The following is a 15,422-nucleotide window of genomic DNA, read 5'->3' as shown; positions in this document are numbered from 1 at the left end:
TAAAAAATAATAAGTAATATTATAAGTTATAATTATTGTTATGATAAATAATATATTTATTAAAATCAATTTCTTACATAAACATTGAGGTTGATGTCCACTCCAAATACCACCATCTCCGCATCTACGTCTGACGTCACCTAGCAATGTGTAATTTTCTTTACACACGTAATCAGCAAGGGCGCCATGAGTTGTTCTGTTATCAACCAACGTGATTACACCGTTTTCCAATTCAGGTAGAGGACCGCAATCGACAACTACAAGCATTTAAAATATGACGTTAGTATGATATGCCACATGATTATTAATCACCAACATTATCATTATCCAAATAATTATGCAGCTCGCGTAGAGACGTGCATGCAATTAAACTTACACTTGCACGTGGCTGGCTCGTCACTCCAAAATCCAGTCGATTCACACGTCCTGCTCTTCGAACCTATTAGCATATATCCATCGGGACAAACATAATCTATTATAGATCCTATGGTTCGTTTGGTCCCTATTATTGTTGTATTCTCAGCTTTCTCTGGACTACCGCAAGTAGGTGGCCCTTGATAAATAAAGACATATATAAACATATTACATTAAAAAAAAATTTTTTACACGAGCCACACCTTTTTGTTTTCTTGTACGATAAACGTACAAATGGATTTATCATGTATATATATAATTCTCTGCATTTATACATATGCATATTAATGTATATACTTACTACTTTGACATATCCAATGCAGATAGTCAAGGTTACAACCAACGTCATTCCATAGCCAGTTACGACCACCGTCTAACACTACACAATTTTGCTCGCCGTTATAATTATTTGGTTGATCTTTTCCCCAAGATGGTTTTTGTACAATTTCACCTAAAAATAATAAAAAATTTTATAAATCTTTTATAAATCATTTTATAATCTTTAAAAAAGAAATATTTTCTCAAACATTAAATCAAATAAATTAAAAGCTAATTATTATATAATCTTTAAAAAAGAAATATTTTCTCAAACATTAAATCAAATAAATTAAAAGCTAATTATTCAATAATTACAATATTTCTGTTGATCTGAAATTAGTTTCTCAATTAGATTCCTATAGAAATCTATGCAACAGCACATTCGTTGTTTAGAATAATCTGCTTCTAATATTAAAAATTCAAAAAATTTTTTTATCTGTATGATCCAAACAAGAATAAGCAGAGATTATACGTTCAAATAGATACTCGCAGGTGTATCAACTTCCCGTTGATTTCCTCATAGTACCAACTTTCACGTTTTATTTATTAGTGCGTGCTATTGCACAGTCAGTTGTTTTGAGACAATCTTCGATTTCACAGATCTCTTATAGCTAATCGAGGAACAAATTTTGGACCAAGAGAAGATTATAATTATCGCATAATTATAAAGTAAAATTGATTGGCTGGATCGACGAATTCAACCGGCTTGTTGCTTAACCGTATCTTTTCGACCTGGTTCCCATAAACGTTCCCATAAACCGATCAATCGTGAGAAGGGAAAAAAAAAGAATGATTTGACCGTAATCAATGTATAACAATGCATAATCAAACAGAAATTAAAGAGATGCACCGTCAACCCATCGCCATATTCTCGCCGTTATCAAAGGTTCCTTTTGAGCGCCTATCCAAACCAGCTGAGTCTTTAGTTTGTCCTTCCGTCTTTCGAGATTGTTTAATATATATACCGAAGCTGCATCCTGTATCACAAAAAATATAAATATTAAAAGATTATAGTTGGAATGTAATAGAAAGAAAATATTAAATAAATTAATGAATAATTAAATATTTTTGTATTAGAAACCTTGAAACCATGGACAAGATCACCGCCTCTTGCACGACAGTAATTTCTGGCCTCTTGAAAAGAATCACCCTTTTTGACAACGAATTCATAGCAGGTGGAATTGAAAGCAGCCAAATCTGCGTCAGCTGGCGTTCCGCTGTAAGCGCACCTGTCTGTTGAGAACTCTACGAGAAACCAAGTAAAATTTTTCTACAGAAATTTTATTTATTACAATGGATTATTGATAGCGACTTGTATTTATAAATTTATGACTTACCATCAACAGCAAATACTTCTACTTCACATAGACTCAAACTTCCCTCCACACCGACTAGCTGCAGAAACACATATTGGCCAACAAGAGCTCTGGCACACATGAACGTTTTCGTGATTCCTTCCTCTGAAAGATCAATTGATCAAAAATCAATTTTTAAATAAATATTTTAATCATTTAACTACATATAATAAATATATCTAATTTAACTTAATATTTATTTTATGGAAAAAAAATTATATTTATTCACAATTCATGATAAATGAAACAACAATATTTTATTTATTTTGGAATATTTAAAAAAACTTGAAAAGTATAATATTATATAATATAAAGATATTTTGTTTATGTTTTAATTTGGAACAGCGATATAAAAATTTCACAAATCTCAATTTCTATTAAAAGTTTAAAATCATTTGTTATTATAGCACTGAAATTTCATTTTGTCATTTATTAATGATACACATAATTAAAGGTTTTAATTTAATTGCTTACCGATTGTGCCAGGAAACCAAGCGCATAAAGGATTACGTTGTAATTCCACGCTACTGTTACCAACGCGTATTTCGATATCCTGAAGAGGTTGGTGACCTTTCGAAAATGAAAAATTACTTCTAATTTCGATTCAACAGCTTATTGTCTATTATTATTCATAATATTTTTAAACTTAACCAGTAAAAAAAATATTTAAATTTTTATTTTTCATTTGTAAAAAAAAGAAAAATATAAAAAGGAAAATTACCGCAACAACCTCTAGTCGTCACCCTAACGACTTTTACCGAATACGATTTTAATAAATCGACCTTCCACCAAGGGCTAGGCTCGCTTTGCGTTTCGGTGCATCTTTTCCCATCGTGTTCTGTACTCGAATCTCCATCGTTTCCGTGACTAGCATCTCCGCCTCGTACGGTTGTCGATTGATTTGTTGGCTTGCGAAAAGCTACGTTTGTGCCTGCAATAATGCATATTTGATTAAATTAATAAATTCGAAATAATAAACTTAAACTTAGTAAGAGATTAAAAGGAAAGACAAACGTATAAAATATATTTACATATATCAATTACTATTATATCTTTGATTTATTTTTTCGTATAATAAAACATTAAAACATTATTAAATAAAAAGTAATTAAATTCAATTTGAATTATTACTTTATTTATTTTAATTAAAAGTTTAAGCGTCAGAAATATTATATCAAAATTATAATATTTAATTCTTTATGATTTTTCTGTAAATCTGAAAAACGTCTAGATATAAATACAACTTAATAAGATTCTTTGTTTTTCATTAAATGTCTATAAAATATCTTTAAATTACTAAAAATTAATTAATCTAAAAACAAATTTAATACTTTTACTTTTTCTAATCATTCAATAGCTAAAATTAATTTTTTATTTTTCTATTATTTTGTCATACAATAAATGTCAACTTTTTCATAATGCATTTATTACTATAATTTATTCGTATCATTTTTTTGTAAAACAGTAAGCTTCATAATAAGCAAATGAAGCTCAGCTATTACAATACACAATTATTTAGAACACAAGTATTCAATATTTAATATTCAGATATTCAATAATTGAAACTGGTTTTTTTAATTTTTGAAATTTAGTAAATGTTTCATAAATTTTTTTTTATTATTATAGGAGATTATTTTACTTCACTTGTAAAAAAGATATCTATTAAAGAATAAATATTAAATTATACTTTGAATATATTAAAAAATAAAAAATTTTTTTTAAATTTTTTAAATTTATTTTAACAAGATTTTAATAATAATCGGTTATAAAGATTCTAAATTAAAAATAAACGATTTGAACGGAATTGATGTAAAGCAAAGTTTGGTTAGATTAAACACACTATCGAATAATGTCATGAACACATAACAAAACGTTCATTAGCAACAGGATATATTCGGTAATAAAAAGAAAGATTATCTGGCGTCGTAGTTAGTTTCACCAAGTTGCAGGTACTAAGTACTTTGTGTTTCATCTTCCGGCTTTATCATTTTTCCGCATTCTCCTCGGCCAATCATTTAAAATAATTTTCACGCGACACGGTTTACCGGTATTGCAGTTGGTAGTGCGAGGCTTAACTGTCACCGAATAAAACCTTGCGTAACATTTTACCGATAAATCGTCCTCCGTAAACTTTCTTCTCATCAGCGTTTCAAACCAATTTTGCCAGCAAAAGTGAAACGTCGCAATGCGACGAATAAAAAAAAAAGTGAGACCAATATCCATACCAAAGGTCAATGTATTTTAACGAGAGTATCTTGTAGCATACTAAAAATTACTTTCTAGTTTGGCAGAAAGGTAACTACGTTTTGCATTTTAAGGAGAAAAAGTTCAATTTCTTCGATCGTAAAGAGCAACTGATTCTTTCACGAAACTGTTTCAATGTATATTTGAAGAGAAAGCTGCGTATAAATCTTATTATCAAAAGAAACGCGTAATCGAATGTGCCAGCGCGGTGAAGTTAGGTTAGGTGAAGTAAAAACAATAAGATAAAGATAAAATTAAATTGGTTATAGGATGCTTACCACAGAATGGTAGATCTCCTTGCCATTTCCCACGAACGTTGCATGTTAAAGTGCCACTGCTGAATAAATAATAATTAAATAAAATAACCGAAATTCTTTACTTTATGGTAAACAATACAGGACAAGAGGACGGAAGACGAACATGTAAACACGTAAACAAATCGTCAATCATACAAATTATAAAACGGAGAAAGTTTATAATGAGTAAGTAATGCCATCGACGATTATTATACTATACAAACAATCGCTTGGTTGCAACTTGAATATCGATCTTTATTCATCAATCTTTATTTATTTAAAAAAAAATTAGATTTTTGAATTTTTTTCTATATCTATTTCTGATACTCGATTAAATGATTTTAAAAAATCCTCATTGCTTAAATTATTTTCGTGTATATTTTTTATAGAATATTTTTTTATAAGATATAAAGATTTTTTAATAGATATTATCTTGTAAGTTGTCAATAATTAAAAAATTTTTCTTTTCTTAAATTTTTAGAAGTGAAAATTTATTTGTACATATATTGCGAGGAAAGCACAATAATATTTTTTTTTTTCAATTTCTCTTTACTAATTATTAATAATTATTACAAGTAATATTATATTAAATTAATTTAATTTTATTATAATTCAACCACAATACAGTTACTTATATATCTCTAATGAATTCTTGTAAGTTGTTTAAGTATGACGTTTAATATTCCACAAAGAACGGATATTTCTAAAGAGTCACTTACCCAAATAATTCGTATCCGGCATCACAAGTATATGTCGCCAAAGTGCCTGTTGCTAAGGATTCATCGGACAATGACACCTTGGCATTCATTGGTACAGCTGGATGGCCGCACTTTAATTCTATATTTTAGAAAATATATTTTAGAAAATATTTGTAACGTGTTAAGGAGTATTTTGGTAAAAAAAAAAAATTAATTATAACTAGTTAGAGAAAAGTATCAGGCATTAAATATTCAGAATTTTGTGTATTAAAATATTTTTAAATAAGACTGATATTATTACCAGTTAGTATTAATATAAGTAAAATATAAAATATATATAATATATAATATACTATATAATATAATATATAATATACTTGATAATTAATACATATAATAAATAATAAAGTATTAATATAAAAATTTTAAATAAAAAAATTGAACATGTTCATAAAGATTTTTAAAATTAAAATATTGATATTTTATAATAATTATTAGAATTTTCTGTTATTATTAGATAAAAATGAACTATTTCAAAATAAATGTTAAGATAAATAAAATTCTTAATGAAAAATCTTATGTTAAAAATTATTTAAAAACATTAAAAAATTTAAATATGAAATAGTCAAAAGACTGATTACGGCTAGGTTATATCCATTTAATGAATCGATGGTAATGGTATTTTAATGTTATGTTAAATATTTAGTAGAAAGTTCACGGTTTTTTAAGCTAGAATTTTAATTTCAGCAGCATTATTTACGCTAGACAGCGTACAGTTTCTATGGCAGGCAGAATTTTGATTACTTTTCAATTACAATTTCTGCTAAAGATTGCAAATATCAATTTAATATTCCTAGAATGTTAAAAAAATAAAATATAATTCGATCGAAGATTATACTTTTCGATTTCAATTTTTCTTTTTTTTTTTTCCTTTCGATATAAATACGATATATAATTAGTATAAAAATAATAATATGTATTATATTTTCGAATATATCTTTAATTTACATACCGCATAAATGCATACAGGAATTTCTTATTACTTGATAATTAATAAGATTTACTTTCACATTTAATTTCTAACTTTCATTACGTAAAAATATTCTTGTCAAGTCGAGGATAGTCAAGGACACAGCGTATTACATTACACACGCTCAGTTTATAAGCCGTACTTCACTTTCAAAATAAGTCAGACAATGGCTGTGATACGAAGCAAAGAGAAACCTTGATCAAAATCCCACGGTTACCCCATTATTCGAATTCTATGAGTCGGGAAATTGTACGTAGAAGATTTTCTATCATCTGCAAAAGGATAAAAATTAGTAGGTCGTGTATAGAATAGATGTGAGTATGATATATAAAGTTATGGTTGATTCTGAATACGGGAAGTATCGGCAAGACCATATGTAGCTCGAGAAACTTTTTCTTACAGTGAAAAACTCGGCGGTTAGAAGCCGATGGAAATCGACGTGTATATACGAGCACGTGCGCTTTATGATTAACCATAAAATTCTCATGGTATTCTCAAAGTATTCTCATGAGAGTAGAAATTGATTGAATTTCTTGCAACTAAAGATAGATTAAAAAATATTTATCTCTACTTTTTACTATCTCTTCATAGTTTCTTATCATTTGATTTATAATTTAAACTTTTGACAATAGATATAATTGTATTTTTTAATTTATAAACAATAGCTAAATTAATTATTGTGTGTCGCGAAAGCAATTTTTTTTAATTACAATTTTAAAAAACAAAAATATTTAATATTTTTATCTATATTGTTAAGAAATGTAAGCAATAATGGATGCAACAATTAAAAATCATTGTTGTATTTAAAAATGTATGTAAATATGTTGAAAATAGGTATAGTATAATAAATGTGTAATGAATTACAAATATTTTTATATTTTAGTGATATTTTTGAGTATTTTGAAATGTTTGTGGGCTTTTTTTAACGTAATAATAGAATAATAAAAAATTTACAACAGATAATTTATAAAAAATAATTATATATACAATTACATCTTTTTATCAAGATACAAAAGATATATAATTTCAATCATAACTTAATCTAATTAAAGCTTTTCTAAATAATTTTGACAAGAACATAGTAAATATTTATCATTGTCTTTCATATGATAATTTTTATAACATTTCAATTAATTTTATCTATTAAATTAATATTTTTTTATAAAAATATATTATATATTATAATATAACTTTTTTATAAGAAACAATATGCTACATTATTGATACAAATAAATTATAAATTAAATTGATTTTTATATAACTCACAATATGTTTATTTTCCAAAAATTATTAACATCATATACATACTCAATTTCCATTTGAAATATTTTTTGAGAAATAAAAGAGATATTTTAAATAATCAAATTATTTTATTCAATATTTCATTCTTATTTATTATTTTGCTAACATCGATAGTTTAATTATTAAAAAATTAATGTTTGACAATGATAAAGAAAATCATTAAAAATTAAATATATTCAGAATTAAAATACATATTCTAAAAACCGGACATTTTTAAAACCAACTATATTTATAATTGAAAATTCGTTTGATTGCCGTAACATTACATGGAAATAGAAAAATATCAAGATGGAAACAGAAGAATAGTAACGTAAGTTTGGTGAATAGTGGTACATACGAACGATACAATCGCAAAGGCAATTATAACGCAGTCGTGTAACTCGTGGAATAAGTTTCCGGCGATATTTCAAGGCCGATTGCAAGAACTGGCCTTAAATTCTCAAATCGAGAATCTTAACGATCTTAACTCTTCTCGGCTTTATCCTATATTAATTCTTCTCAAATCAAATATCTAGTGGAAATTTTCGTCAATTTAAATTTGAATCTATGCCTGTGCACTCGATTTACAGGGTGAAAGCCACCGCGTGTATTCTCTATTCGAACTCTCGAGAAGGTAGTGTTTCTCATGAGACATCGAGTTACCGTTTCGTGCGAACGAGTTAATTAAAGCTGGTACAAACGCGTTCGCGCGTGCAACGGTTCACGATATATTCCGATTAGGCGTACATACATCTCTTCACCGTACGTTTAATCTTTTCTTCCGCTCACTTTCTATGTAATTATAAGTCATTTCATCGAGATTTGAATTTAAATTTCTTAATTGGTTATAACAAAAGTTATTATCAACGTATAAACATCAAATTTTTAATCCAAATTTATGTCATTTCTTCTCGACTAACTTTCGATAAAAGATGAATAAGTGTAAAGAAGAAAAAAAATTTGCAGTAAGAAAAGGAATTAAATTTAAATATATTTCGTAAAATTATTGAAGAATTTTGATGGAGAAAAATTTAAAAATTCCAATAATTTTAAACTCAGAAATTTAAATAATTGTTTTCAATAAATTAAACTAATATAATACGAAAATTAGATTCCAAAAATATAGGTTATAAAAATTGACTTAAATAAAATATAAATTTTGTTTGTTAAATTAAAAAGAAAAGAAATCATATTTTTATTTAATTCTTAAAATTTCATACAATTTTAATTCAATACTGAAAAATATCATATATTATTAAAATTTATATATATACATATATATGTACACTAGGTTATACAACTCATGGATTAAATTAAAGTTACTTGTATAAATACAAGTAAGGATTAACTATATGATTCAATTAAAGTATTGAATATTGAATAAAAATAAAATATTAAATGATAATAATTTTAATATTTTAATACAAAATAATAATATAATTATGTAATCATTTATCATTCTTTTACAATTTTTACATTTTATAGCTATTAAAAATAATTTTAAGTATAAATTATAAATCAAATAAATTCCGGGAAAGAATCACATTAAATCCAGATTTCGAAGAGACGAAAAGGTCGAGAATTCTCGGTTAATTGCTGCGTGCGTACGTGTAAACACGTACTAGCTTTAGTCTGGTCTTTGGCATTCGCTGATCGCTTCATGGGTCTGGGTCACGCGGTTACAAAACTTTGAAGCCGAAATAACGGTACGACATGGAGCTACTTCGAATCGGGACTACTACCGGTAAAGCATGTCACCACAGTATAATTCGTGATTTATCGTCATTTTCTTTTATCTTTGTTCGCATGATTTGACAATTCGAAAAAGATAAAAAAAATATATATATAATGAAAGAAAGTATTCATTGAATTTTAAAATGAATAGTATTTGCTAAATAAAGAAATTCTAATCAGTTAAAAAATTATTAATATAAATTTTTAAAATTATAAATAATTTTTTTTAAGTGAATGTATTTAAAAACAAAATAGTAAATATATTATCATACATGTGTAATATTTAAAGTGTGTGTGGGAAAATAGAAGGTCGATTATAATTTAATCTAACAAGAAAAAAAAAATAAAAAATGATTTTAAACAAAATATTATTTTTCGAAACAATCAAATCATTTATTTAAAAAAAAATTATAATTAAATATTAATTTTTATCTATATTTATTATTTTGTTCACATCAAGATGTATTATCTAATCTATTAAATTAAAATTATGATTTTTATTTGATCATTTATCTTAAAATCATTCTCTCCATTAAGATCATTTTTTTTCTTTCTGTATAAATAATAGTAATTTATTTCTGAATTTTTTAAATTTGATAAATTTATTCTTACAATGTTTGGAATTTTTAATGTCCTATTTTTTCTGTTTGCAGTTTTAAAAAAATGAAACTTTAGCAATTATATCTCATTATATCTTTAACTTAATATTAATTTCAAACTTTATTGCTACTTTCTCCTCTTATACATCGCTTTCTCATTCAATCATACTGTTTTCTTTTTGCAATATAACAAAAATAATATAATCGTTATCATAATATTATAATAATGATTAATTTTCTCAAAATATAGATCAACATTTATTTTCTTCGAACGAAAATATTTATTTTTCGATTGAATCGATATTGCATTATGAAATGTTAAAAATGGAATAGTTTATTGATATATGTTTATTGCAGTATCAATACATTATAATAATATATCAATATTTCTAATTTGCTTTTCAAATTATTTGTATTTGTATAATATAGCATAATATAAAATATAGTATAATATAATAATATTAAAAAACAATTGTCAGGAAATTAAAAAGTGGACATATCTGTTTGTGATCTATATTACAAAAAAAATTATAGTACTAATTTCATAATAATAAAATGAACAGAAAATTTGATACGATTCCAAACATCATAAATTATTTTTAAAACTTGAATCCATAATGTATAACTTATAACGTATTCTTTTTTTGATATTTATAATATATATAATTTATATATAAAGATAAAAATTAAAAAGAAAGATATATAATCGCAATGGCACATATTACATGTTGTTGCGTTTATGTAAATGGGACATATTGAGAGCGAATTTTACAATTACTTGGACAGTACATCAGTAGGACATCAGAAAACCGGTTAACATTTTTTAATTCTACAAAGAAAGATCCATTGGAAGAAGTAGATAGTGAGTTTAACTCTTCAGAATTTGTGCTAAAATTCTTTGTTGTTAAAATCCTTTTAATTTGAAATCGACTGATTTTTTACTGTAAAAAGATTTCTATTATTCCTTCTATCGGTAAAGAATGATAGAAAGTTTTGTGAATTTCCTAACCTCTATTGTATATACTGGCAAAACACGTGGCGCATGTGTCATCGCGATCGACGGTGACTTGCGACACCTTGCAACGCGTCAGAAAATGAAAACTCACTTACAGCAATGAACTTTCCTATTTTTGTTTCATTAAATTTGCACGTACACTTGTATATTTAGTTATTTGATAAAATCAAAATTGTAAATATTTATATTATAAATAGATTTTAGATTCTATAATTATCTATTTATATTGATATATGAAACAATATTCATACAATGAAAATCCGTCTATATGAACAAAATTTTAATAATATTTAATTATTTGAATTTAATTTGAATTCATATTATTTAAATTATCATTAAGCATTATTTCATTTTATATATTAGTCAAAAATTTTTTTTCTTTTTATATTTTTTTTTAAATTTTCTTTTAATTTTGTTATTGTTACTATTTTATATTTTATAAATATATATTAAAAAATTTCATTTTCTTTTTAATAAATTTTTTATGAAAGAATTTTTTGAAATGATAAATTTCTAATCTATTCATTTTTTAAATACATAATATATACTTCAATTTTATAAAATAATATATAAAAAATAATTTCGAAAATATGTACATTCTATACATCATATTTCATTTATACTTTTCGAATAAAATAAAGATAAATAATATTTGCGAACAATAATATATATGAATATATATGAATATATATGAATATGAAACAATTCAAAATTTCTAAATACATAATAATAAAGTTTAATATGTTGATATTAATGATTGAGTTTTGAACATACTGCCACAACCAAAACATATATGATTCGTCGCACATGTTGATCACAAGAGAAAGGAAGCGATTTATTGTCGTTTGAAATTTCACCTGTATATTGTCGAAACATAGTGCCCCACCCAACAAGTAGTTTATCCTTAGCACAAGTTATCGCGAGTTTCGCATGCTTCGATCCAGTCAAACCGTCGAGAGTTAAATGTTACGACAGTCTCAGCTTAGCTCGATAGAAACGAGAATCGTGCAAGTCCATAACGTTCGACACGCTTCCTTCTTTGCAAGAACGAAAGAAAAGCGTTCGCCTAGAATCTCGAGGACGCTTTTACTTCCCCATTTCAGTATAAGCTTCTATTATACATTATATATATCGGCTATCAATTCACTTCTTTGCAAATCAACCTAACCTATCTTTTTATCAATAACGATCTCCATAAGTTTCTGGAATTGGATTGGTCAAAGGCGTGCGAACTGGACTTTTTTATGTATGTATGTATGTATGTATATTGATAATTTATATCGAATTTGCAGATAATTCTGTTTGAAAAATAGAAAAATAAAAAATGAAATGAGTTATCAAATTTCTACTTAATAAACTCTCGGAAGGTAAAAAAAAAATTTTAAACATAATTAAAAATTTTAAATGAATCTTTGTTTATGAAAAAATTAAATTTTTTATTCATCAAAGAGTTCATTGTTAATTTTTTTTATTGAAATATTAACTTCTAAACTTCTTTTGAATTTTATAAAAAAAAAAATGTACAGAAATTTATTATAGCATTTTAAAAATATTGCCTGTAGTTTGATTCATTTTAATTGCAAATTTGACTATTGATAAAAAGAATTTTCAATTTGAAAAATTAATTTAAAAAAAATTTTAATTAGAGAAAGTGAAAAATACGTTTTTAAACCAAAAAAATAATAATAATTGATAAAGATGTTATTTTTAAATCGCAATTACATTTTCCATGAAAGACACGTTCCTACGCGATTTTACCTGCACAAATGAAAGTTCAGGTGAGCGTTATTCTCAACGAAAAGATCTGTAGTTTACCTGTCGATGACGTAAAACGCTCTACATTTAGTAAATCTTTATTACGTCTAATTTGGCAAGTTAAATTATCATATAAAATATTTCAACAAATTTTGTTGGAATTTTATTGGAAAGTTCAGAAATCAATGCAAGTCAAATTTTTCCTAAAAATTTACACAATACAAGAACTTCTTTATAGATAATATTTTTCATTAAAATAAATCAATCAAATCATTATCTTCATATGTACTTTATTTTTATATATACATATTTTATTGTCCAAAATTACTTTTTTAATTGAAATTATATCAAATCTTCCAATTTCCTTAATTAAAAATTAGTATCACAGAAATCAATAGTAATTTTATTTATATTGATTGGTTTTTGAATCATTTGTTTGATTTTAACAAAGAATAGCTTTTTTTATATATTTTTTTAAAGGACATTAAATTACAACATTATTATTTTTATGTTGAGTTAAGTTAAATGGGTATTTAAGTTAAACTTACATTATACTATATAATTTTCCACCATTTATTTAAATATTAATTTGAATCAAAAGTATTTTGAACGAAAAATGATAAGTTTATGATGAAATAATGAAAAACAATCTATAAAAAATATGTTCGTTTCTTGTTAAATTAATGATATATATATATATTGGATTGTTATTAAATGTATATAGATTTTCAAGAATTACGTGCAAAGTAATATTATAAGACCGTTAATATATGCACACCAGACATATAATGTCTACCAAGGTGTTTCATGTAGGTCAACTAGGAGAATAAGAATTACAAAAGGTAAAACTCGCTTCGATTGACTGCCTTCATAGTGAGTCCTGTTTCCTATCTTGTGCGACCAGTTTTATTCAAATTAAATTTAACCGAATGGAATAAAAATCAATCAAAAAATGAAAAGTTCGAGATATTTTATATCTGTGTATTATCGCAGGTTAAACAGGAAAAGAGAATGTAAATTTGCTTCCGTTGAATGAATATTTTTGAATGGTTCGTTGATTTTGCGAATCGCAGCTGTTATTGGAACAGCGTTTCCAACAAGATGGAATCATGTTTTTATCATTGAACTATCCTTGAACAAAAATAACATATGAAATATATTTTTCTTTGGAAAAGAAAGAAAGAAAAAAAAAAAAGACATTAAAAACCTGGAATTTGCAAGGTTTCGAGAAAGCAAAATACAAAGCGACAGGAACCTGTACATTTTATTTGAAGCGGATACACCAGGTGACCTCGAGACACCAGAAAATCCGCGTGGACGAGAATCGAGTAGGCGGTACCTATTTTGTATACTTGTATTCCTTTCCTCGATACAAAACTCGAGAACGGATAGAAAATATTGTATAATTTGGATTTCGAATAGTTTAAATAACTCTGTTATCCTCTGATATCGATACTATGGTTTAATGAACTTTAAAGTATTTATTTTATATACATTGAATGACATGTGCTACTGCAAAATAGTATAGCATTTATTTATTACAAGCTCTCGACTCGAAATCGATTGTAAGCATATTGCATATATGAAATTCATTTTAAAAAAAAAAAACACAAATTTCATTTCATTTATATTGACAAAAGTAATCGTAGAAAATGATAATAAAAAAACGATTAAAAAAAATAATGTATTGGTTGAAATTATGAAATTATTAGATTCATTAAGTCCAAGGAAGATTCCAATGGTGTAGATTATTAAAAATATATCTAATCATAAAAAATATCTGAACTTATAAACAATAAATATATTTATTATAATATAAAATTAAAATGAATATTTTAAAATAACATTTATTGTTTCAGAATCTAGTTTAAAAATAATAGATAATTTTGAGCTGTACACAGTGAAATCGAGAATAATTAAATGTATTGAAACTTGAAAATACATGCCTTGTGTACCGACGACGAGAATTCCCAAAAGGAACAGAAGAATCTCTCGTCCCATCCTCGATGTATCGTTTTTTGTTGTTGTCAAAGGGCGGGATCACATCGAAAGTACACTAACTTTGATCACGATCATCCACAAGATTGTAACCGCGAATCCAACCAGAGAACACTTTATCATGCACTACGGAAACTTTCACAAGAAGTTTCTTTGTTCGATGCGTGGCACCGATGAAAACTCGTTTCAATAACAAAAAATATTCTCGTTCTCGTAATTAAATTCGTTACCATTAAATTCCCGCCAAAATATAATTCAAAAGTCTTTTTCTTTCACCATTTAACAAGTTTTTAGTCCCCGTATGCGATCGATAAATCCAACGGTTGTCCTTTCATGATTTTGTTAAATTTTTCTTTCAAATCGTTTCTTGCACTAAACTTGTTAATAATTATTCGTCGTGTTCCATATGTAATCATAACCTTGCTTTCGACTCTTCATGATTTTTGGCATTATTATGTTTCTCGAGTTGCATATACGGAGGGGGGGGGGGGAAATAAATAAATAGATTCAGAGTGTGAAATATATAACTCAAAATCACTACAACTTCGGTTTATACGCAGATTTTCACGAAGACTATTAAACATGACTTTCGAGCAGCATTTTTCGTTGACCGTTTGATCGAATATCGACCGAGAATGACGATCCGTTCCCTTCACTAGTCGTCCGTCGAGTGCCACAGGCTTTG

The 15,422-nt window shown here is 26.1% G+C and overlaps 1 protein-coding gene and 1 long non-coding RNA gene across 3 annotated transcripts in view; one reads left to right on the top strand and one right to left on the bottom strand.

Annotated features, from left to right (window-relative positions):
* Nucleotides 1–2,204, top strand: part of LOC113219096 — a 16,347-nt gene extending 14,143 nt beyond the window's left edge. Inside the window, exons 3-5 of the long non-coding RNA XR_003305632.1 lie at nt 90–279; nt 1,810–1,991; nt 2,079–2,204. This is a non-coding gene — a long non-coding RNA (uncharacterized LOC113219096). The remainder of the gene's footprint in view (nt 1–89; nt 280–1,809; nt 1,992–2,078) is intronic.
* Nucleotides 1–15,422, bottom strand: part of LOC413543 (sushi, von Willebrand factor type A, EGF and pentraxin domain-containing protein 1) — an 18,795-nt gene extending 3,373 nt beyond the window's left edge. Inside the window, exons 1-11 of one of the 2 annotated variants that reach the window (XM_006558985.3) lie at nt 14,686–15,422; nt 5,347–5,464; nt 4,610–4,668; nt 2,809–3,018; nt 2,562–2,657; nt 2,070–2,192; nt 1,814–1,977; nt 1,583–1,709; nt 716–865; nt 377–553; nt 78–257 (exon numbers count right to left, since the gene is read on the bottom strand). In XM_006558985.3, coding sequence (XP_006559048.2) covers nt 78–257; nt 377–553; nt 716–865; nt 1,583–1,709; nt 1,814–1,977; nt 2,070–2,192; nt 2,562–2,657; nt 2,809–3,018; nt 4,610–4,668; nt 5,347–5,464; nt 14,686–14,740 — 1,459 coding nt within the window. In that variant the 5' untranslated portion in view covers nt 14,741–15,422. The remainder of the gene's footprint in view (nt 1–77; nt 258–376; nt 554–715; nt 866–1,582; nt 1,710–1,813; nt 1,978–2,069; nt 2,193–2,561; nt 2,658–2,808; nt 3,019–4,609; nt 4,669–5,346; nt 5,465–14,685) is intronic. The other variant, XM_006558986.3, reaches the window with a different exon arrangement.

This window comes from Apis mellifera, linkage group LG11 (genome assembly GCF_003254395.2).
Source record: "Apis mellifera strain DH4 linkage group LG11, Amel_HAv3.1, whole genome shotgun sequence".
Classification (NCBI taxonomy): domain Eukaryota; kingdom Metazoa; phylum Arthropoda; class Insecta; order Hymenoptera; family Apidae; genus Apis; species Apis mellifera.
This window is presented reverse-complemented; position numbering and strand designations above follow the sequence as displayed.